We start from the raw sequence: 25,415 nt of genomic DNA on the forward strand, positions 1-25,415 counted from the left end.
ATTACCTTAAGAAAGTAATGCAATTGCCTACCAATCACTTTCTTCATTAAGCTACCCACCTTCAATTATGTTAATGCGATATAATTGTTCTGTACGGTCCGCTTATCTTCTATCAAGGGTATGCTGATTCGCAACTTGTAAGTAACGGGAAACATTCTTGGCACGTCTTAGTCATCTGCGTCAACTTGAACATTAGGGTGCACAGGAATGTTGATCTTTTTCTCTTTTAAAAGGAACAAATCTACGCTATAAAATTTGGCAGGGAAACATACGGTACTAATATATGTTTTCCGTAAAGTTTGAGCTTGATATATGGCGGCAAAGTCGCTTCAAAAATGTTTCAGAAGTGTTGTAATTTGGGCGACGGTTTCTTTTCTTTTTTTTGGGGGGGAGGGGGGGGGGGGCGGTGTTGCTATATAAGTGTTCTGTTCTAATATTTGAAAAATATATTTTTTAAGTTTATTGTTTTTTAAGGCTTCAATTAATGGAGCGAATATGCGTCGGACAACCGACGAGCTTTGCCCAGCCGCCAGCGGCACGCTCGCCTTGTGCGTGGCGCAGCAGCCACTTGTGTGGCGCCACGCGCAGAGCGAAAGCAGTCGGGTGAAATTCACCGCTTTTTCTAATTATATTTAATACGTTGCGTCCAGCCTTTGGGCGCGCTCGTGATCTTAACCAACGCTTTTCTTACAAACCAGCTGGATTGCGACAGTTTGAAGCGATCTTCCGAAGCTGTTGCCATTTTGAGGACACATCCATGCTGTGGTGGGACAGAGTGCAGGTTACTCGTCAAAAACGCATTAGACGCACTGTGGTAAGTTGATCCCAGAACCCTGTATTAGTGTTCAAAGGCGGAAGAATCGAACGAGGGACACAGAAATATGCCCATATGAGCGCAAAATGTCCACTCGTAGTTACGCTTATGAAATATATATGAGCGTAAGTATTTTCTCATTTCTGAGCAACAATTGTATTCCGATAAAAGGTTATACACATGTATGCTCTCTTAATGAAATTGAGTGGGTTCTCCGAATAAAACTATGCCTTAAAAAAGTGTCGGTATATTAATACCGTTGTGCAAATACAATTTATTTAGTCAAATAAATTTTAAGCAAACATTTAGTTTGAGTTATATTTAAGAACTGTCCCGAACCTGCCCGCCTTTTCACTACTTGTCAGGTATATTTAAACGAACTTTTGTCGTCTTGAAAAGAAAGTGGTGGGTCAATAGCCTTGTGGCATTTAATCGGTGGTTTTATTACTAGTTCTGCATTATCTACTGTATTTTATTCATAGTATGTATCTCCTGTTTCACAGTGAGTTTCTCACACATTCCGTTATCACGTAGATTCAACAGGTCACATGCGAAAAACATACTTTTAAGAATGATTCAGAATCACCTCATACAAATACTGAGCACATCAGTTTATTTAGTCTTGGACTAGTAAGTAGAAACATGTAGAGTGCATATTACACTTCACATTTACTACTTATATTCATGCGACTGCCTTCTCTGCACTGGAATGTCTCCAAAAAGATTTTAGAGTTTCTGAGATGTCGGTTGACCCTGAAAACGAAAACAAATGATATTTTATACAATATCAATAATAATTACTTGCGTACCTAGAAGTATTCTTTGAGGCTATAATTGAATTAGACTGCCCATGCCAGCGTTAAAAAATTGTACGTAAACAAATGTCATGAAAAAGTACCTTATTTTCGAAGGGGTGTGAGGGTCGTGCAGAACGATGTCCCTCATCTCTGCCAGCTGATCGTTTTGGCAAAAGCTCTGTTGAACAAAACCGAAGTTTAGTTAAGTAAACCTGCGAACACTTTGTTTTTACAACCTACCCACTAGTCACAATTCACGAAGAAATATTGAGAGTCGCCCCCATTAGCGAGACAAGTGTTCTAACGTCCGAAGTTCATTACGCTAGCTGTAGTTGAAAAAGTAATAAGTTCGAAAACCTGAGGTTCTGGAACGCCAGCATCAAAAGATGTGACGGTGTTTGGTGACCGATACTTTCTGAGCGCCAGGCGTCAAGAGGTGCATAGTGATCACCAGCGTTCCCTCGAATTTGGACATTTTACGCTTAGATGACAAGGTTTTATATTGCATAAGAAAAACAGTTTTTTTTTTTTTTCGTAGACAAATGTCTGAAAGAAACGCGTGAATGGTAATGGGGCCAATGCATGAGACACTGGCTGTGTTGCTGAACTATGGGAAGTTTTCCGGATTGCGAAGATGTCCTATCTACAAAAATGTTTAAAAATTCATTTAAACGCACGTAAAAGAAATATAAATATTTTTGGAATATATCACATATTATACATGCGCTTGAATTATGTTGCCCTTCGATCCCTAGAGATATGTTTGTGTAAACATTTTAGCGCTTCGGCATCACTGGACCCTCGTTTCGGGGCAACACCACCTATTCTTTGTTTCTCCTTAAAGGCGCGATGCAATAATGTTTATACATTCAGTAAATATCCATTTAGATCATTGCTTGAGAATCACAACCTATGAAAATCGTCGTAGTTTCTTTCTCTGCGCAATGACTGCCGCAGAACATAAACTCAAGAAAAACAACCAGCGTTTAATTCTCAACTCTCAAACAAAACAAGTGGCCACGTGATCTAGAGCCGATTATAAGCCGCTAATTTGTATCATAGCCATAGGATAGGGTTGTCAGAGCACAGGGCAATCGCTGAGTTCGAGATATTGTTAGGGTTCGGCTATTCCCGTCATCGCAGCGCTTGGCCACGAGCCACTACCCGAATGCATGTGGATGCGTTGATTGTCACAACCTCTAACCTGCGCCGAGTGCTCACGCAATGCTTGTTTTCACTGTATGAGCCCAATTTAAATATCGCAATTGCGGGGACTGCAAAGCTTGATTATATATTCCTGGCGGTCGTGTTGTTGACAATGCCAACAAAATAATCCCCACAACATCGCCATCATAATTTGCGTCGGGAGGGCTGAAACTCCTGAAAGTAACCGTCCGCTTTTATCCTTTATATCGCGTGGCAACAAAGGAGCTTTTTGGTCGGTGTACTCTGTTCCCCGATATTGTTGTCGACGCCGCCATCTTGGTGCTTAGTACAGAGCAGACGCCACTGCCGATCGTCATGATGCAAACGTGCGGCCACCTCAGCATTAGATGCAGTGTTAGAAAGCTCATGTAATGTCGCTTTGCTCTGTCGCGAGCTCTTTAAACATTTGTGGAGGACGTAAAAGTGGTTCATGTGATTTTAGGTAAAGCTTCAGGTAACTGGCAGCCAATAATTTAAACTCCGATATGGGTAAATGCCGTTAATCTGAAGCGCGGCTTATTTAGTGGCCATAGGTTCCACTATACTGAATTCTATACTAAGAATATAACGCTGTCTAAGCTACTGGCGCGAGTGCGTGGCTTCATATATACCCCTTTCCACAAGGGCGCAGCCATCTTGAATGTCGTCAACCCTGCTATGCGGTAAAACATCGTTTTGATCTCTCCATGCCGCCGGAAGGTGATTACGAAAAATGCGCGATTCACACCTTCTTGTTTTGCCTTACCTATATTTTCTCGCACATTTAGGGTCGAAATGTTTTATTTTTGTTCGTCCCGCATACCAGATACGGAACTGACGTGACTGAGAGCGACAGGAGGCAGAAAAGGTATATTCATTTGCGCAGGAAAGAGTGCAAATGATCTGCGAAATGAAACCCCAGACTCGGGCTGGCATCATTGACAGCGTTTTACACTAAGCATTAAATCGAGTATAGTGCCAGCATGGTTGCCTAAATCCGAAAAATTACTACCGAATAATGTTGCACGGCCACTTTAAAGAAGCCATGAAATGATTGTTTTACTTCCGTTAAAGGCTTCTCAGAATCACTCCCAAAAGTCAATAACCGACTAAACTTGCCTTAAACATTGTTTCTAAGCAATGGCAGTCGGCAATTAAATTCGAGAAGCATGGGCACCATCTCCTCAACTCGGAGCCAGAACAAGCGACTACGTGGCCTGTTGCTTATCCTATGCCATCAACGTTAATCATAGCCACGCGTTTGGGTCGGCAACGAAGAAAACGAGTGCTGACCTCCAGGCATAGTTCGGCTACTCTCATAACCGCAGTGATTGGACACCAGCCACTATACTTTCTTTCGTCTTATGATGTACCGCAGGAAAGGCTACAAGCGCGAGCCCCTTGCTCTGAGGCAGATCTCGGCGGCACAAGCACTCGTGCATTAAGGGCAGCTGCCAATGTTATAATCTCGCGCTTCTAGCCTTCGTTGCGGTTTAACGTAAGACAACGTTACTAAAACACTCAGTTGGGAAACTCCCATAGAGACAGCTTTAAAAAAGTGGCCCCAACCTGTCTCCGAACACCGAGCTAATGACGAACACAACGCCACCATTTCTCCCGCAGCGGCCACTCGAGGAACTGCACGTGACTTCTATTTTGGCTCTAAGAACAGATATAGCGGTAGAGGTTACAGGGGTTGCAGGGGCGCCACCCCTGTCTCCCCAGCGGACGCGCCGCGTTGAACTGCCGAAGCTAAAACGCACCTAGGTCGGGACGCGCTACCTGAAAGGCCCGCTGAGGCATGGTTGGATAAAAATAATATTAATTGTTCTGCAAAACCTTGCGAACTAAAGATGATGAAAACATCACGCGCCCATCATTTGGTACTAAACTCCAATAAATTTCATACAAAAAGAGTCCTTTCCGTTTGTTTTTACGCAAAAACAGGCTTTCAAAAAGCTCAAGGTGACTACAGTACAGACAAACGATAAAGAGTGGCGCTGTTGTCGCATTTAGCTCGGTCTCGGTGGACACCAGCGGCCCAGGTTTCGACGGCGAGTTTCCCAACTGAGTGTTTTAGTAACGTTGACGTAAGGTGTAACGGAGTATACCCGTGCGTCTGCCGATGCATTGACTGTTACGAGCTGAAGTTGAGTGCTCTCGCAGTTCCCGTGTTCATTTCATGAGCCGCGCTCGATTGTCGTCAGGCGGTTAGTTTGGACCGCACAATCACGTCTTGAAGCTTTGCGAATGCAAGACTGCAAGAAATATACCCCTTTTATTCCCGCATTTTCTCTGCGACCAAGAAGCTTCTGAATGAGTGGTGGTCTATGGGAGTATACTTGGGCCAGACTAGGGCAAGTACGCCTCTGTAGAGTCATGAACATTCTAACCCGATATCGTTTCATGACCCCTTAAAAATGAAGCAGGCACTTTGCAAACAATTTGAGTTTAGATTATAGCTTTTTGTCCCGTGCATTTAGTTATCCCTCTGATATGGAGCAGTCTCGGGTTTACAACTATGCTCAAATTACACCAGCTGGCCTGCACCCTCACCAATGCTTCAGTCCGCATTTAGTTTGAAAAATACATGCCCCGATTGCCGCTGGTCATGCGGCGATCCTCTCTTGCCGCCTGTCATCTGTCCAAAGCGTCCTGACGTCATCGACGGCATCCCCGAGCCAGCATATAGTTGCGAGCATGGGAACCCCGCTGATGACGTCACTTTGGTTTGTCTTCCTTTCCGTTCTCGCGTTTTCCTACCCCCGGTGTGCCGCAACGGGCGGGGCTACGTCGAAATTTCACTTGGCTACTACGACGCTCCTACAAATCAAACCGAAAGAAAACTTCAGGTCCAAATTTTTAAGCTATCTACATTACAACTTTTACTATTTGTTTAAATTCAAGGACCTTTTTAGCTGCTGCAGTCGAATCAAAAAGACGCACAAACGAATACACACAGAAAGACAGACTATAAACCCAAAGTCACGGCGCACTCTATCCGCTCTAGTGGGTGAGACAGTGAATGACCACGATCAAAAAGACGACACATGACACGACGTTCTCTTTTCTGCTTTGCCTTATTGGCATCTTGGCTCACAAGGTCGGCTGCTCTCGAACCTAAGGTGAAATAAAGTATTCCCAACTCCAACGTAGTCGCAAGTTGGCAGAAGAGACGGGGATAGATTTTCCAGGATTTTCCGTACGCTCTCTCGCTGACGCTGTTCAGTGTGCTAAAATTAATTTATCCGCATTGTAGTCTAGTCAGAGTCTGGCAATGAACTGTTTTATTAGGTGCGGAGCATGAGCTTATATACTCAGCGCGCTAGTAGCTACAGCGCCGACTGCCGGGATTATGACTGGCCCATGACATCTTCCTCCTCTTCAGGTTGCTTGCGTTCCGAGGTTGGGTATCGCTGAGGTTTCCTCCGTAGTCGCGTACTTCTGCGCTCTGGGGTAGCCGATTGAACGTTGGTAGCTCCTGCGGTCGCATCTTCATCTGCCGGTGACGGTGCGTGTCCAACCTGGTCGTCCCCGGGAGGTGTCTGTTGACTCGAAGTACCGGCTGTTCCGCTCCCGTGGACCGACGGGGCATTTTCAACTGTAGTAGTAGTCGGCAGAAATCGCAAATCCTCCTGGTACGTCTTTTGCTCTGACCATCTTCAGTGGTGACAACGTAACACCTGGGTGCATCTGTTGTGGCTTCGATGACCGCGAGAGTCCAGGTTCTCTGCAAACTGTCATAAACGGTTACGGGGAAACCTGGTCGCAAATCAGGAAGTTGGCGCGCTGCTCGGTCGTATGAAGCCTTCTGCTTGTCTCGAATTTCCTTCAGACGACTTGTCACTACCTCTGTTGGTACGGTTTCGGGTTCCATATGACTTGTGGTAACGGGCAACAGTGTTCTTGTTTGGCGCCCCATTAACCGCTGTACCGGCGACTTAAGGTGGGCATCTCTAGGCGTGTTGCGCCATTCTAACAGTGCTAAACAGAAGCTTACTTTGTCTCGAGAGTACTTGATTTAAAGCTTCTTTGCTTCTTGGACTGCGCGTTCAGCCATTCCATTGGAACGGGGATGGTAAAGACTTACGATACGATACCTTGTGCTCCAGGTTTCAGTTTCATCCTGAAGGAGATATTTTTTAGTCTGCCGAGTCCCTGGAACACATCATCAAAAGGCTTGGCTGCTTCGTACAGGTCCCTGCTCGTAATTGTTGCCATTCGCTTGATTAATCCGAGCTCTTCTGCGACCGATCCGCTAAGCGTAAGGGGTATGTCTTGATCCAGCACAAAGAACTGCGCTGTAGTTGTGTGGGTGCCAAAAATCGGTGGGTGCCACATGGGCCACATGGGTCGGTGCCACATCGGTGGGTGCCACATCTCTTGCATATTTCATATGACCAAAAGACCCATTCAAAGCCACGTTGCATTTCCGCGTTAGCTTATCTGTCAGTCGCCGGAGCGTCTGTTTTGACATGACGCAGCAATCCGCTCCGGTATCAAGCTTACAGTCGAGCGGCTCGTCTTCAACGTGAACCTGGGCTGACGAAAGGTTTCTGTTGGAGACACTTGCCAATCGCAAAGTCTGCAGGAAATATTGTTCTTCGCTATCGCTATCTGCATGAATCTCCCCCACTTGCTTTTGGTCGTGCTGTTTCGGGTGAGTTTTTTTCGGTTTTCGGCATACTTTTGCGAAATGGTTGTAGGCACTGCAGTTCTGGCAGCGTTTTTCTATTGCTGGGCATTTTTTGGTCTCGGTGCGCGGAAAATCCGCACTTCGGGCATGATGCTTCCATACGATTAATAACGGCTGCATGCTTTTGTTCCGCGAAGGTTTGTATCTTTTCGAACTGTTCCTGACCTTGTTCTCGGGCTCCACATATTTCCACGGCCTTTGCGCATTTCGGGTTTTCTGAGATCAGCTTCTGTTGCAGTTTTTTGTCTTTTATCCCGAGGATGATTCGGCTTTGAAGCATACGCTCTTCTAACACGCCAAACTCGCAGCGACTTGCTAACAAACGCAACTCTGTTAGCCACTCGTTATAGGTTTCTCCTTCTCGCTGATCTCGGGTGCCGAAACGAAACTCATTGTATGTCAGGTTCGTGGCAGGTCGGTAGAAGCTCTCGAACTTTTCCATGAGCACGTTAACGTCGTCTCGTTCCTCCTCCGCTTCAAAAACGAACGTCGCGTATGCTTTCCGTGCCTCTTCACCTATCGTCATAAGGAAGGTGGCTGCTTGTACTTCCTTAGGTTTCGTTGTGAGCATCGTTGCAGTCGGGAAAAGCTTAAACTCACTTTTCCAGATGCGCCAGGACTGCCACAGGTCGCCCGCTGTATCCAGCGGTTTCGGCGGTGGAAGCAGCGACGACGCCATGCTATCTTCTTTGTTCTCTTCACCTCGCTTCTGACACCATGTAGTCTAGTCAGAGTCTAACAAGCAACTGTTTTATTAGGAGCGGAGCATGAGCTTATATACTCAGCGCGCTAGTAGCTACAGCGCCGACGGCCGGGATTATGACTGGCCCATGACACGCGTACAACTTCGAAACGGACAGGACAGGGGCATATCACAAGTCACGGAAATGATGACGTGCTTTAAGAAACTTTTTTAAAAAGTCGCGTGGCGGAACAAAACAATTTGTATTTTCACGCACTCGCTTTTTTTGTTAAAACTACGTGATGCACGAACACCCCAACCAGAACTATGGGGCAACAGCAGCACCGGGGCATACAATCTCTGCCACCATCTTTCCCCGCTTCTCTGATTCTTCGTTCGTCCGCGAGGGGACGAGCGACCAGCTGGTGTTCCGAATAGAATGATCAAAGGCTGTGAACAGCCTCCAACCTCCACGGAATGGCATTGCACCCGAAGGGCGCCAACTCGGCCATCGAACCTAAGCCCTACGTCGCACGTCCTTCGATGCATTGTTTGAACACTAGGCCCTAGCCCAAGGCTGATGCAACACTCATGACCAGTGTGTGTCCAGGCTCGATGTCACCGAGATTCGTTGAAGTACTAGTGCCCGGGTCTTCATTATTGTAAACTTTTTTCACGCTTTCGGTCTGAACGCAGTCGACTAGTGAAACCACTCCGAAAGCACAACGTCGCGCCGTTTGCCGTCTTTCTTTTCATGGTTATACGCCGACTAATTCAACCAAGAGCAAAGAGTGCGACGCGTTACTTTGGGTTTATGTTATGTGTGCATGCGTTTTTGCGCCTCCTTGGCTTTGACAGCGCCCGGACGTAAGTAAAAACAGTGTATAGGAGGTGTTGGCTCGGAGCTTGCCTGGAAATGGCTCAAGCTTTCCTCTAATGAGCCGGCATTTCTGAACATGTCCGGTAATCCTGTCATCATCAGATCGGGTCCCGACTGAAACTGCTGCTCTAACCGCAAGCGCCGCGGAGACGAGTTGCTACAGTCTCAGAAACTTCAAAAACCTTTTCTGTCTGGTGCTCATGTACCCCTCACTTTAAAGGCTCGTTCACACAGATGCGTTTGACTTCGTTTGACTGCGTTAAGACTGCTTGCGTCAAGCTGTTGCTATGGCAACTCTTACAACGAGTCAATGAGGAGGCGCTGTGCTGTACGACGCAACGCAGAGCAACGCAGTCGTCACGGCTGTGTGAACGAGCCTTAATGGCGCGTTCACACTTGCGGATTCGCGGGAGTCCGCGCTGGCGCAGAGTGAATCTTGGAGCCGGGGGGTGAAATCTACCTGTCGGTGGTGGAATACTTGGATCAGTCCAGAACCCGTATCCAAATTTACCACCAGCGACGAATCGGTTTCGCCACCCGGCTATGAAATCCACTTTCCGCTACGCGGGAATTCATCTCGAAAATCCTCAAGTGCAAACGCGACATTACAAACAGACATCAAAGGCGTTGTCGTTGTCGCAAAATATCACTGAAAATGTTAGCAGTTAATGCACAGAGTTCATTGATTTTCAATACGCGTTTTCTCGGATTTCGCGGCTGTTGATATTTGCGAGTCACGTTGTCAGGTCATCCATGAACCAATGTTTTATTAGAGCTAGCAACAACCAGAAAGGAGTGTAGTCAGGCTCACTACGAATTGAAAAGGTTGTGGCAGTAAATTAGATATATCTTATAAATGCAAATACCAATATGCTTAAAATAATTTCATAGACCTGGTTAAAGACTCATAAAAATGTTTCGTCGTATAATACTTATAAACAAAAGGCGCTGTTTTCATGGCCCAGAAATGACCTGAGGTCTAAAATTTCGAGGAAGTTGAGTAGCTCGTAAGAATAAAATAATTTCAGGTTAATAGTTTGTAATAGCCTGGCTGAAATCGGTATTTCATATTTCGCATGTCTAGCGCTAATATTTTTATTCACATTTTCTGCAAATTTGTTCTAATTGAGCTCGAGCGAATGCACTCCTCAGTTTTGCTTTAACTATTCTCACGCTCGGCCTACTTAAAATGGTGTTGCTCCCACTACGTTTGATAACTAGAAAACGAGTAGCCCTTCCAGCTCGGATGAATACGCCTCGCAAGTGGGCTCATTTTCGTCTTCTGCGCATGAGAAAGGAAGTAGCGGTGACGTCAGAACGCCGAGCCCTGAATGGCTGATCGCGACCCCCTATATGAGCGTCGTCTGCTCCTTTGCAACGTCGTCTGCTCGCAACGTCGTCTGCGTCTGTCTTACCTTTCCTGCGACTTTCGGAAGTGCAGGTCTTTATGAGCGAGCTCGACTTCGCCTTTCAGAGAGGGCAGACGAAATAACTCGAGCGGTACGTTGTTTTTGTCGAACAACTAGCAGATGCGCATCAAGAAGGGAAGTCAAAGGACTTACTGGCGAGGTGTCCCGAGGCGCCGAGGTTTGTTTGGTAAGAACGGAAAATCAGCGTATTAGTGGCCGCAAGTTCCCTCCCAAATACGTTTTCCCTCCTTTCGTGAGCGGCGAGACCCCTCATTCTTTAACGGCGTCGGCGGGTTGGCGCAGTTAACGTCGTCTGCTTTACGTCTGCTAGTCAAAGCGATGGCTGCTTTACCTTTCCTGCGCCTGTCGGAGGTTCACCGCTTTTTCACCGGCGACAGTCACCGTTGCCTCGGGAAACAAGGAGATAACAAGAGAAACAAATTGACCTCTTAATCTAAAATGAAGTCAGCGATCAAAGTATGATACGGGAAGGGTTCACAAGGGTCGTGCTGGCATATTCCATTTAGCACGCCAGCCGGTCGTGGGCAGACGGTCGCCGAGTCGCGGAGTGCCTGCTAGGCCTAACTGCCGTGCTCGCTTGGTCGCGTTCGGTGGAATCGTGGCCGTTGGAGCTTTTCCCGGGTGTTTGTGGATCCAGCGTTCTTGCTCGTCGTGGTCTGTTTCAAGTACTTTTTACGTTTTTCTTGCTGCTTGAAGTTGGAACGCGTGAGAAGCGCACGTAGAAAAATAAAAGTCCGTTGGTCGTCGCGACCGCGAAGCTGTCGGCCTTGCCGATTTGATCGTAATTAGTGCGTAAGACAGCTTCGGAGCTGTTTTAGGATTTCGTCATAACCTGCGCAAAACCTGCGAAAATTTTGTTTCGTGAATACGAATTCGTTCTTAACTTATGTCTTACGCACATTTTGGCGTAAGATCGTTTCGTGAATCTGGCCTCTGCACTTCCGAAAGTCGCAGGAAAGGTAAGACAGGCGCAGACGACGTTGCGAGCAGACGACGTTGCAAAGGAGCAGACGACGCTCAGATTGGGGGGTCGCGATCAGCCAATCAGAGCTCGACGTTCTGACGACACCGCTACCCCCTGCGCAAGGAGCAGACGAACTTGCCCTCCGCATAAGAAAACTCTCGGCAAACATAACATTTTACGCTCAATAACGTCTCCGATGGCGCTACTTGTCGAAATAAAAAAGCATTTGCGATGCTGCTAATAAAGTAAATGTACTTCATTTTCCAAAGCCTTCAGGAAACTCTCCACCCTTTATGAGGAGATAGACTGGAAGGTGGAACATCCCGTTTTGTTGATTTATTTTATGGTAATTCATGTAATACGTGTAACCTCCCAGTCTTACTAAACAGCTAACAGGGCATTACATAACACAAGAATAAATTTCCAAAAAATCACTTGGTCGCATTGCTTTCAACATACGAATTACTATTATCTTCATATTTGTCTTAATATTTTAAATTACTGTTGTCTAAGTATACTATTTTACGATAAGGAAAGAGGAACATTTAAGACAAACAGACAAGACACGAAAGCCTGTCTTGTCTGTTTGTGTTAAATGTTCATCTTTCCTTATCGTAAATTAATAACCAACACGCTCAACCATCTATAGTATACTATATTTATTGATGATCTAAACTCTACTGTATTTTTTATTTTTATACTTTTTGAAGTTTATTTTGACTCTTCCGTGCTTTCACTTTTATATTCTCTATTAGAGTTTAATTGTTTTTTTATGTCCAGATTTGGAATCTTGATGTTTGTTGTACTTCCTGAAATTTGTCTTGAGGTCTAATACGTTTATTGTTGTAATTAATTAAGTCTATGTAATATTTATACGACGTATGCTCGCGTTTCCCTATTCTGCAGCTGTAGGTGGACACAGAGATTGTCAAGTCGCTATGGTGACTTTTTTTTTCCTCCTACTGCTGGAGAATATTAAGGTTTAATTTCATTTAATGAAGCACCTGATACCTCGCGTACAATTTTTTATGAAACTTCACATCACGTAATGTAGCGTTCTGCATAAGAAAATATATTGTAGAGATATTTTCCTTTAAATTATTTACTTAACTGCGTTAAAAGTATTCTAATCAACCTGCTTTTTTGTGCCGTTACTGCAGCGTTGGGAAGGAAAATGTAAACAAAGTTGTCCACTAAAAAAAAAAAAAACTGAATTGTTTTTTTGTTTTTTTTTGTTGGGGTAGGAAACATTTATTTTAAAGTGGGTTTCAGAATTTCTGAGAAATGAAACCTCAAAAGTGGGTTTCAGAATTTCTGAGAAATGAAACCTCAAAAACGGACATCATGTCTCAAGTGAGAATTCGTAAAAGAAACATCAGTACAGATGGTTTGAAAATTAACTAGCAAAAAGGCGGTTTCACAATTGGAACTGCTATGCAAAGGCTCCCTGCCGCTGAAATTATATGAACCCCAAGAAGATACAAGTTAAGAAAACATAATGTTAGAGACAAGTTTCGTAATATTTAGAAACCTGTCATTTTTGGCAAAGAGCCTTTTTTTATAATGAATTGCTCTAAATGCCCCCCCCCCCTCCAGACGTTACGGAATGGATTAAAAGTTTAAACAACTGTACGAATAATGCATAATTGTTTTAACGAACATTAAGGTTTCAGTATACTTTTTGGTTTTTGAGTAAATATTCATTATACGTATATATAATTTGCTCACATATGCCAGTGAGATGAAAAACAACTTGTCAGGGTTGGACTCATTAAGGCATGGAAGTCGCTGCGGTTCTTTAGGAAACTGCATCAATAGTCGCCGATGCGCCTGTGAAAATAAATAACTGTTATATCCGTGTTTATTTTTTACAACTAAAATAATCTACAAATTCCAAATGTGCATAATATTTTATTACCCCGCATACGTACCACAAAAGCAGTTTCTAAACCCTTAATATCAGCAATATTTTCGTTAAGCGTTTCATTTTCATTGATCTGTTGGAAATTCATGGATATTCAGGTATTGTAAGTCTAAGAAAACAAGCATATAAGCAAACTTACTATACCTTCATGCAGGTTTCCTCTTCTATCTGATCTTTATACAGAGCCCTGACACAGTCCCCGCGTTTCTCAAACTTTTCCTTCGATTGCTCAGACCACCAGTACCGCTTGTTTCCATATTCGTCATAGTCACGTGCTAGATAAAAAAATATAATTTAAGTTGAATATAAACGGAATACTTACAACTTTACATACCTGGACCATAAAATGCGTGGTTAAGTTCGTGTCCTAATATCCACCCCAGTGTTCCCATTTTTACTGACCTGCAGAAGTTGGTGGCAAGAATAAATAAACCCAACGCACGTTCATTAGTTTGAGAGAAAACAGGCCAGATACTCTCTGAAAACACCTTAATCTAAACTCACGATGGAAGTCCAAAGGAGTAGAACGGGTGTTGCAAAATTACTGCCGCCAATACTGGAAGTGAAAAAGCAACAAAATATTAGTATCGTTTGCCTGCGCTATAAAACGCAACGAAATACTTTACCAACTGAGTTCTCCAGTGGCGAGTACTCCGCATTTACTCTGGTCAAGTCATGAGGCCATCTAGACAAAACATATAAGAGCCAACGTGGAAATCCAATTCAGTGTCATTGATCACCACACACAGCCATGGTATTGAACTGTAGCGGCACTTAGTTTAATCACTACAACGTGTCCAACAAATACTACAAGGCGATAATCAAATCAAGCATCTCCAACAACGCAAAGTCACGTCGTCTTTGATTGCGCGTGTCATATCCAAGGTATACAATAACAAGTCGTGCATGCGAGAAAGACGATCGACGCTCTTCCAGGCTGCATATCCGTGTTAGTATAGCTTTTTGCATTTTGCTTTGTTCTGACCTAAGGCCAAACAAATCAGAATTGCTAAGCCTGTAAATCGTAGAATATGTTCAAACAATTTGTAGCTCGCTGTGAATTAGACTAATCAAAATGTTAAACAAAAAACTTTTATGCCAATTTCTAGATATGCAAAACACTAGCTGTCAAGTGCATATAAATAGTGTCGGGAGAGTGTAGCTAAAAGAAATCCGAGAAACCACCGTGCTCAGGGTACAACAGCTGGTAAACGTTCGATGGGTTTTGGAAATGCGCGCAGGGGAAGCACCGTGCTCAGGGTACAACGTATTGGTAAACGTTCGATGGGTTTTGGAAATGCGCGCAGAGGATTTTTGTTTTTTAAAGTAAGGTATGGAGTAGTTTTTTTTCAATCAAGGAGGCTAATCGCTTAATTAAAATCAATTGTGATTTAATGCTTACTAAGGTCTCCCATTATGCGCCCTACAAAATTGTTCTGCCCGCAGTGAATAATACCCGTAATGCACTTATTGTTTATGCATTCCTTTTAATATTTCGTGCAAGTTCATATGTGAGCGGTCATTACTCTCGCTATATGAGGGACAAAAGTGCTCAAACCGTAGCCAACGCACGAAAATATTTGCGTCGTTTAGTCAGCCACGGTGTCCTACACTGTTAGAAAATTCCGTCAATCTACGTGGAAAAACCGAATAGAACATGTCCCGTTTTCTGGAAATGCATACAATGTGCTGTTTGCTTTCAAAAACGGGAACTGTACCATATGCATTGAAATGTGCTATTTAGGCAATAAGTATGAGCTTATCCGTATAAATAAAAAAAGCCTTACAAGACTACAGTTTATAGTCGGTTCAACTGGTTTAAGCGAATTGAACGCGCCCAAAAGTGCCGGATATCCAGCAATTTTTATGGAACTCTATCAGACCGCGGAAGTACAGTGCCCGTGAGCCGTGTTACGCCGCGCGCAGGAAGACATCTCCCACCCGCGCATGCGCAAGCCGCTGCCGGCCGGCGAGGGCCCGCGATCTGCGGAGTGCTGCTGCCCTTTCGGAAGGCGAGTTCGACGTTGTTATCGCGTCGTCAGAGGCGTTCAACGGGGCGTAGAAGGCTTTGTTTTCTAAGGTACGTATACGTTAAGTTGTTCCTAAAGCAGTGTTATTTTACTATCTCTAAGGGTGTCGTATATTCCAAGTTCGGGATGCCCAGCGTGTAGCGTCTCGTCTACCCAGCTGCATAAAGCGAGGCCTTTTATAGTTCCTGATTCGGGGCGGCATACTGCCCGACCCAACTTAGTAGTTGGGCACTAGGAGTGCACAGTTTCCGCAGTACTCCCGCATTATTATGCCAAGCCGCTGTCAACATGCGTGCTTCAGCGCGTCGAATTAAACTTGTTTCGCCGCCAAGTTCAACCTCACATGGTTCAAAGTTTAGCGCTTGATCCGGTGGGGGGGATGGGGCAATTGGAGGATGAGGGAAGATTGGATTAGAAGGCGTGAGCATTGGTCAGTTATGTTTTAAGGAACGAGTATTTTCATAAGGTCGAAAGCGTAATATATTCTCAATACAGCGTTTGAGAAACGGAGCTTGTTTTTAACTTACTTTTTTTTTAAATGCGTCTGAAAGTATAATGGAACACTGGGTTTCTCTGCTACTCGACCGTGTGAGCGATCTTGGCAGCTTGCTAAATATGCGGTGAAATAAGGGTGGCAGCTGCTTGATGCAGAGAAATAGTGCAGGCTTTTGCATCTTAGGAATAGTAACGCATTTTCGTGCGATATTTTGAGTCGCCCGGTAAACTTATCCGCGCTGAGCCAGTAATCAATCATTGTCGTGCTAATACTCGTGTGCGTGCCGCGGATGCTCCGGGCGTTTTGCGTTCTAAATTTATGCCATTTTTTGAGGACTGATATTTCCTAAATAACTTGAGCTTCTGATAAACGAATTTACTTCGAAATTACCCCGGTCGAGTTGAAACCTTTATTGTAATAGGTGGTATTCACTGGACGCCACATCGGAGCTCTCTGAACGCTGCGCATGCTCAGAGTGAACTCCCGCTTATGACCTGAGGACACCCTTTTTATGTAGAGTAATGCTACATGCACGACGTCGTGCAGCTCAACCGGAAGTCGCTATACGCACGACGCGCTTGATGTTCTTTCATTGGACGACCCGAATCCTGGCCATAGTGGCAGAGCTTCGCTCTGCCAATAAAAATTACTGCAGAGCCCTCAAACAAATATTTTCGCCCCATCATGATCTAACCAACCTCGCAATTCACGAGCTTGCTCGTGAATATGCGACCAGAGTCGCGCATTATGCATGCAGCCTCACACATTCAGGAGCATGCTCGTGAATTGTAATTAAATTTTGTATGTCAAGTTCACTTTTTTTTTTTTTTTGAGGATGGGATTTGACTTGTTTTCATCGCTTATCAAGTTCATTCACCTCAACGGAGTGCGATTTCTCCCTGTGAATTAAAGAAAAATACTGTATATATCACCGGAATAAAGCGATAAAATATGTTAACCGGAAGAAACTGAGAATCTCCTCCCCAGATAAAAACTGAAAAGGTGTGCCATGTTTGAAAACAATATAACTCCCGAAGCCCTAGGTATTAATGCTCTCAAACACAATTGCGATCATAAACGTTCGGTTCAGCGTTCCTTTATGACTAAAAAAATCAACTTTTTTTCAGGCAGAAGCATCTTCGACTGCCACTGGATGGCACCAGGTGCTTCGAAGGCGTCAGCTTCCTCTCTGCCATGGAGCGGATGTACACCACATACCTAAAGTACCCTGCTGAGCTGCTAGCAGCGTTGAAGTTCGTTTAGAGGTAACTATAGTGGTGCCTTTCAGTTATGAAAATGTGCGCTGTGAATTTGCTTTGCAAAAATGTATCGTATGGACAGTTCTAATTCCTTCAGGTGGTAGAATTGTCTAGTGGATATTGCATTTCATGATGAAATCAATAGGCGATTTTTTTGTCTGGGAAGCAGCAATAACTGCTAAATACTTTTTGACAGCGTTAATGACATAATAGGCCGTTAGCAATAAATTATGTAGCTAATCTGTTATCGTGTCCTTGCCAACATCCTAAGCAGTTTGGCATACTTTTGAATGATGGTGTGCTCTTCAACGTATTTCCGGCAAAGCCAATTTGGCTCAAAATTAGACATTTCGAAGACTGTAATCGACTTATTTTTCGCAAGAACCTAATTTTCGCGAATCGCCTACAATTTGAAAAAAAAGGTCCCGCGAACGATTCTGGTAAAATGTAAACAGATTGGAATCTATATTGAGATCCCACCGCATCGTGAAAATTAGAACCCCCAAATTATTCCAAAACTTCAACTTTGACCTCAGTCGCGAAATATTGAGCCCTCGAAACATATTTCGTTTACATTATATAATATGGTACAAGACAAAAAAGTTCAAATTCTGTTTTCATTTGGCAATGTGCAATGTTTCCGAAACTTATAGGAACACACCAACAGTTCATTAAATCGTAAAGGTGCTAACTTGTCGGTGGCTGAACGACAAGTATAACATGTTGCTTAATGCAACAATTTTGTGCGCTACGTCATGGATTGATGTAATCTCCAGAGGTAATGCAGTAGCGTGTTCCTTTGGTGAGTACTGTATATATACAGGGCGTTTTTTTTTATTCTTACAGATTTGTTTAAAGAAAGCCATGAAAGCTAGACTTATGCGGTTTCTGCGAGTGAGTTATACGCCAATGGGGACATTATGTGGGTGGCTAATCTTTGCGATTAGTCGGCTAATTAATTAAGATTTGTTAAATAACTTTTTAATTAGTGCAAAATAGACATATAGTTCCAATTAGAAACTTGCTGAGCGTTATCGAAAACCACTAAATCAGTCCTTTTTAGAAAGACTTTCAGCGCGTGAGAAGCGTAGTAGTGCATTTAAGTTACCACTCGTGGAGCACATACAAGGCTAGCTGTCGCTATAAGGCGCCTGCGCGATTTTTCTGTCTCTTATCTAGCCCCAGCCTTGTACCTGCTCCACGAGTAGTAACTTCAGCTCACTGTTGCTCTTTTTACGCGCTCAAAGTCTTTCTAAAAATTACTGATTTAGGGGTTTTGGACGACGCTCAGCAAATTTCTAATTGGAACAATATGACTATTTTCACTAATTAAAAAGTTAATTTACGAATTTTAATTAATTAGCCGACTTATCGCGAAGATTAACCACCCCCCTAATGCCCCCTGGGCGTATAACTCACTCGCACAAACCGGATAAATGTAGCTTTCATGGCTTTTTTTTTTAAACAGATCTGTAAGAAAAAAAAAAAAAAAAAACGCTTGGTGTAGCAGACGCATAACGATTCCTCAAACGTATTGCAGTATTCCCAGGTAGATATTAAGGGTTTCATTCAGCTTGGTCACACTTTCGCTGAGGCATTGTCAATTACATTAAACAAAGTGTCTAACTTTCGGCAGCAATTCACAAAGAAATATGTTTTGTAGAGCAGCATATTAGCGTTAGGGTTAGTGTTTGTTTGGCACGTTCAACAGCAACCTGGAACATGTTGTACCATGTTTTTGTTGAAACTTCGAACTAAGAAAGGCAAAAGCCTGATGTTAACGTGCTGTTTTCTAGACACCCTTCTTCACAATTCGCTTGAAAATATTCGTTGCTCAGATTAATTGGATGTGCTGCAGTAACTGCGTGACCTGCTCGGGAGGACCGTTTCTCTGTAAGTCATATTATTATGTTGCAATATAATGAAAGAATCGATATGAATCTGGTATTCAGATATATTGTCATATAGAACCAATACTAGAACTTGTGCATCCTACGGTGCATGCAGCTTATATTTTAACCCGCCTTAGTATCGATCGGCTTCAAATGCCTGAGCCCTTGTTCTGCAGGGGCACACTAATATACCTGTGACCGGGCTATGCTTATCAGTTAGAATAAGTAATATGAACCAAAAGATATGAATGTTCAGCATTCTAATAATAACCACAATATTCTGCTTAAGCACTTCAGGCAAGTTGTTTTGTAATATTGCATTTACTGGTACTGTGAATTCCTTTTTTTAACCGAAGTATCGTTGGGTACAACTTCAATTGGCAGGCGAGCTGGTTAATATGACATTCTACAAACCGAGATGGAGGCTTCGAAGACATACGTTTCAATTGAGACGGATGTGTTCGTCCTTCTTTGTAGCCTCCGTTTCGGGTTGTAGAATGTTTTAGCGTTGTGTGCTGACAGAAGATCCGAAATGTGTCCAGTTATTACTGAGAACTGATGCCAGTAAGCTGAATCTTTTTTTTTTTGTGTGTGTACAATTACAATTCGTCTTCATGCAAGGATCAGACTTGGAGGCTCATGGTGTGTGCACGGACTGTCCAAATTAAGGGCGTTTGTGTCGGCTTGAAAGTATACTATAGGCAAGGTTTAGAATTTGTCCAGATTGAATTACTAATCCATAGAGAAGTTAAAGAAGGAGCCAGGAACTCCTTAGCTTCTGTTATACATCCTCCTCTAAGAAATCCCACCCATTATTTAAGTGATCTTTTTTTCAGGCAACTTGTGGCAATGAACCCGCAGGAGGGGTCCCGGCAGTCGTCAAGAAAAGTTGCTCTGGTGCGTCTGAAGGCGCAGGGAGCCCTCCAAGAGTTCTCGAAGTTCCAAAAGAAGTGGAAAGAAACTTCGGTGCTTGTTTAGATTAATCTTTCTTTTCTATTGTTAATATTACAATTTGTTGTATAGGCCAAGATGGTTCTTTTCGAGATGTAGCATGTCAGCATAATTTTTGGTCATATTTGTTTTAGGAGACTACTCACTTTGATATTTTTTTTTATGGCTGAGCTGCCCCCAAAATATTTGCGGCACGAACTGTGTTCTTTTTATTGTGTATCTGCTCTTGTTATTTAAAAGAAAGATAGATGTAAATATTTTTGAAGCAGCAAACTGTTCAGTCTTCTTTGCAATGGGTCCGTTGCTATGGGTTGGAACCAAAAGGACCAAGCGTGAACTTAGTTTCATAACGAATTTTTTACAAGTGTTTATCTGCCTTTATCCCCGCCACTACATGTACAATGCTCTCTAAACTTGACGTAGCATGTGAACACTTTCTCATGGCATTCCTGGCTGTTCTATTGAGTATATATGTCACAGATTCATTGTTCTGTTTTCAGGATAGTGCTCGCATTAGATACGACAATTCAAATTTTCCATACAAGTTTGGGGAACATTTGCGCATTGCAGGTAATTATATGTTGCAAAGACGTGCATCAAGTTGCGCCTGCAAACTGCCAGGTCATCCTTGTTTTGCATGTCGCATATAAACTTTTTCAAGGAGGAGCTTGGCATGGTGACATACAAAGCCCGAATGTACTCATGAATAGCAGCAGTAACATAGAATGGGGCGAGTACTATCACAAACAAGACTGAACTTTTTCCGTACGTACAAGAAATGTTACCTGTGTCGTTTTGGACGCATTGGAACATGTGATGTACTTTGTAAAAATGGTACATGTTCTGGCATGGCTTGCAACAGAACATGTGCTGCTGTGTGCCACGATGGTACTTTTCCTGTAGCATACAGTACTTGTTCCGTGATGATGGTGTATGGAACTTGTTGTGGCTGCCCATACAGCAACAACATGTCCCGTACTAAAGAAGTATGGAACATGTTCTTTAGTCCGGTAATACAGTACATGTTGTGGCAACAAGGTTAGCATGTATGTGTCCCGTATTTTGACAGGAGTTTTTCTAACTGTGTAAGATAAAACAATACAAAAACAATGTACGCTAACGCGATTTGCTCGCGAAGCAACATTTTTAGATGTGAATTTCAAACTCAGAAAAATGTGTTCGTCTCTAGCTGGCGCCCACAAATCTTAAAACGAGTCAATAAATTAGTGCCATTATATTATCAAACGTGACTGGACAGTTCAACGGTGCGCGGAAATATAAGTATGGTGTTTTTGCAGTCTTGTATACTTTAGGTATACTTTGCTTATTTTATTTATAATAAAATATAGTAAATATAATATTACCGGACGACGGAAAATCATTATTATTCCTTTAAGTGATCGTTGTGTGAGGTATTTTTAACTCATTGTACGTCTCTTTTTGTCACTCTTAATTTAATGATGTCTTTATGGTGTAATTGAAAAAAACAAACATAAATAGAATTTGGTAATTTGATAAAGGGCTCCTTAAAGGGCCTGTATCTTTTTCCCTAAAGACATAATGCAACCTGTTTTTCAGAAGAGTGGAGATCCATATATAGCAGTGCCAGTAAAAGTGGTGCAAACCTTGGACAAAGTGAAGATGCGATCTTTTTTTGCATGTATAGCCATAAATGTTGGGTTTTCCGTGTTTATCACGAGTTTGCGTGGCAATATCTTAAGAACCAATTGATAAAGCGTTTGTATTTATTTAATCTCATAGCCATGTGGAAAGAAAATATATCATGAAAGCTTCACGCAGGTGATGTAAATATCTGATAGGATACAAGCCCGCGAATTTCGAAAACAATTGTTCAAAATGCCATATTTTTTTTATAAAATACATTGAGTGCAATAAGTGACTTAGGGTGTTCGGTGTATTTCACTCAATGTAAAAAAAAAAAACAGTGCAATTTATATTTGGCAACCACCATGCAGATCCTGACGGCCGAATCCTAATCGTCTCCTCCTTGACTTTACAGCAGGAAAAATAACACACTACAGTGGAAAAAGTCGTAATAGCTAGTCCTGCTCCTTGGGATTGCAAAGCACCTATGGAAAGACACCTTCAGAAAGTTAGATGATATGTCACTTTTTTCAAATTATTAAGCACTTCAAAATCTAGTCAAAAGTGATGTCTAGAGGCTTGTTTCCCTCAGCGAGCGGGTGCGAGCGCGACCAAAAGAGGCGCCCATGTAATGCTTGCATCCAACATAACAAGCCACTGCAGCGTTCGATCATGGACTAGCCACGGTCGTTTACAAGCGTGAGTCAGCATCTCTTCACGCGCGATAAGAAAGCTTCTGAACTAAATAAAAAAAGAATTAAATAAACAAAAAGTGTAGCTAGCGCTGTCCTATCAAAAAGATAGGTGTGTTTTTAACGTGAAACCTTTTTTGGTTCGGCATTTCGGGAAGCCCAGATTAAAAGTGAAGCCTGGATGAAAGCAGGGTTGCGAGGCTCCACACTGATAGGCTGACGGGTGGGAGAGGATGAGTAAGGTGTTTAAAGCTGATTGGTTTACGGGGAGGTCATGTGACCAGGAGGAGTAAGGTAGGCGAGGAGGAGCTTGATCACCTGTGCGCCGTGCGAGTGTGGAGCTCGAGAGTACAGAAGGCTTCGGAAGATCGCTAGGTTTGTCACCGCGATGAGCGTTAGTATAGCTTCCTTCTAGGAACAACTTCAAGGTGTACATATGGTACACGGTAAATCATCTGATGATGATCGCCGTAAATATAGGCGTCTGGCGTCTGGAAACTCAGAGTATCGCTGAACGTTTGTGGTGCTAGAACTTTTCACATAAACAACACAATTGGCAGCAAATTGCCATAAAGTTTCTTTTAGCGTCTTTTTGTTCTTGTTACCTTCTTTTCCCAACATTATTATTCATTAATAAAATTACGACAGCTTAGCGTCTGCGAACAATGTGAAACGGTGCAATGCCGGGCAACCAACACTCGCCGCGGGTAATATTCGATTTTGCTTGCCAGAGGCGCTGCCCAAACTTGAAAGCTACAGCCCTATAGAATTGAAAAAAAAAATTGTTAATAAACATCTCGCGTATTGCGAATCGTCTGGTAAACACACTGGTCACCACACGGTATGTTAAAGTCTGAAGGAATGAAAGGCATTTACAAATTTTTGTAACGCGAAATTAGAGCGCAGCTATTCAGGAGGAGGAGGGGAGGGTACGGCAGAGAGGGTGGTGCCCCTCTTTCTTCCCCACTATATTAAGCGAAGAAATGTTGCCGTCACGTGTGTTTTTGTATAGTGACGTCACACCTTACGTTACCCTCGTGACCCTCATGAGGGTAACCCCCGTGACCCTCGTGAGGGGAACCCTCGTAACCCTCGTGAGGGTAATCCTTGTTGCCCTCGTAAGGGTAACCCTGGCAACCCTCATAAGGGTAACCCTCGTGACAGATAAGTGGCCTCACGTGTGACGTCATTATGGGAAACGTCCCATAATGGAGCGCGCGGTTACGCCGACGCCGACGCTACCTCTCAAGCCGGAAAGGGACGCCTAAGAGGTGCGCTCTAAAAATAGTTCGAGGACGAGAAACCACTAATAACATTTTTGTGATATCTTCGGTCATGTTCTCTTGTTCTCTGCTAAATATTGGCAACATTTAAGAACTAGAGGGTGAGCGCTAGTTTTTGTCAAAATGGCTGTCATCTGTATTTGGTCGTAAAATTTAAGTACGAGGCCGGGTCTGCAACACGTAAGCAATTCTAATTCTGTGCAATACGCGCTATACTTTTACGTCACAAAAGTGTCAAAAAGCGCAATTATTCGGAAGCCGATCATCCACGGGCTAGGGAGCGGAATACTTACATCGCGGTATCACAATCGCTGAAAGTTGTGAATTCAGCATGTTCAATATGCCTCCGGTGTTCTTTGTTGTATTAGGCTTTGACTATCTAAGCTTTACAGTTGCACTACAGCCTCCACTCTAAAGCTTCGTAGACATATCCAAAAAGAGCAAAAGAATGTCAGACGATGTCGGAACATGCGAAGATCGGGATACACTATTTTCAAGAAACGAACCATGCGAGAAAATTGACCTTTAGAAAAATTTTAATATACATGATCATGACTTTATCATGTACTGATTTCCGCCTTATTGTTTTATTGTCAGCAGCAGAAACGTAGTACAAAACATCAGAAAAACCTTATTCTTATTTCAAATCATATGCCATAATTATATTTGTTAGATGTCTGAAAGAGTACTAAACCAAATGGTAACTCCAGAATCGGCTCTGTACGTCACTAACTTGTCAAAAATATAAAGCAACCAAAACAAAACCTTTGTGAAATCTGCCGTAGAACAATTATAGAGCAAGTATTTAATTCTGGACCGAAAGTGCTATTGACGATAAAAAGTTCACTCTGAAGAACTATTTTCTGCTATGATTTTGATTCCTTACTCGGACAAGGAGCTCGCAGAGTAAAAATACATAAACTGATAATAGTTCGAAAATCATGTATGACCCTTATCACAAGGGAAACTCGCAAATAAACGAGCCCTAAAAATATATGTACTTCTCTTCGCGAAATCTACCTATCGAGGGCACTTTTCGCGCATGACCGGGTCCGTACAATTAACCATGTGTTTTCCCATTGCATAGGCACATAACCATCGTAAGATAACCCCTCCCTAGTTCCAGCCAACCTCTTAATTCGAGTCACATTCTCAGAGTTCAAAATATTTACGAAAAATTATTGTGTTAATCGCCTATAGTCACTGACAGAATGAGAACGGCAGGGCGAGTCTTTCAAACGTCCAGCCTCCAGCACGCTCCTTATGCCTTATCACCAGTTCGAAAAACGAAATATTGCATTTTTTTATAGGACGAGATAAATCGTATTGAATCAGAAAGAACCACTGATTTCTAGGTATAGTTATCTAAATCAAATTAATATGTTCTGATTATATTAAATTGACTTAATTCACCATACCTAAAAATTTGTGATTCTTTATCACTAGATATATTTTAAACGCGACAGATTGATTGATCAATCGGTCCGATATCTAAGAACAATACGGAAGAAAGAGTTCAAGTAACCTAAAGTACAGTTTAATCAGAAACTTTTTCGACCTAGCCGTACAAAACAAAAGAGCTCGATTTTATAGCTAGTTAGAAATATTTTCCCTTTATTTCTCATTTGTATTTGCTCGCATAAGGATGTCAAGTAATTGACGAGCGAAGTGGAACACGGAAAGAAACATCAGCGCACCATTTTCCTCTTAAGAGCACTGCGTTTAACACGTGTTCAGTCTCACATAACACTTTTTGCATTCGTTGATTTAAATGCCTACGAAACAAACGCCCATAGGTAACATCAAATTATAGACAAGCGATAAGCAAAAAAAGT

The 25,415-nt window shown here is 43.0% G+C and overlaps 1 protein-coding gene across 1 annotated transcript in view; it reads right to left on the reverse strand.

Moving 5' to 3' along the window:
* Positions 1-1,470: 1,470 nt before the first annotated feature.
* LOC8036616 (neprilysin-1-like) overlaps positions 1,471-25,415 on the reverse strand; it is a 68,412-nt gene continuing 44,467 nt past the window's right edge. Inside the window, exons 15-22 of the mRNA XM_040215082.3 lie at positions 13,999-14,057; positions 13,877-13,928; positions 13,707-13,774; positions 13,517-13,647; positions 13,380-13,445; positions 13,177-13,278; positions 1,713-1,789; positions 1,471-1,567 (exon numbers count right to left, since the gene is read on the reverse strand). Of these exons, the coding sequence (XP_040071016.1) occupies positions 1,471-1,567; positions 1,713-1,789; positions 13,177-13,278; positions 13,380-13,445; positions 13,517-13,647; positions 13,707-13,774; positions 13,877-13,928; positions 13,999-14,057 (652 nt within the window). The remainder of the gene's footprint in view (positions 1,568-1,712; positions 1,790-13,176; positions 13,279-13,379; positions 13,446-13,516; positions 13,648-13,706; positions 13,775-13,876; positions 13,929-13,998; positions 14,058-25,415) is intronic.

This window comes from Ixodes scapularis, unplaced genomic scaffold (genome assembly GCF_016920785.2).
Source record: "Ixodes scapularis isolate PalLabHiFi unplaced genomic scaffold, ASM1692078v2 PGA_scaffold1__304_contigs__length_218370807, whole genome shotgun sequence".
Classification (NCBI taxonomy): Eukaryota; Metazoa; Arthropoda; class Arachnida; order Ixodida; family Ixodidae; genus Ixodes; species Ixodes scapularis.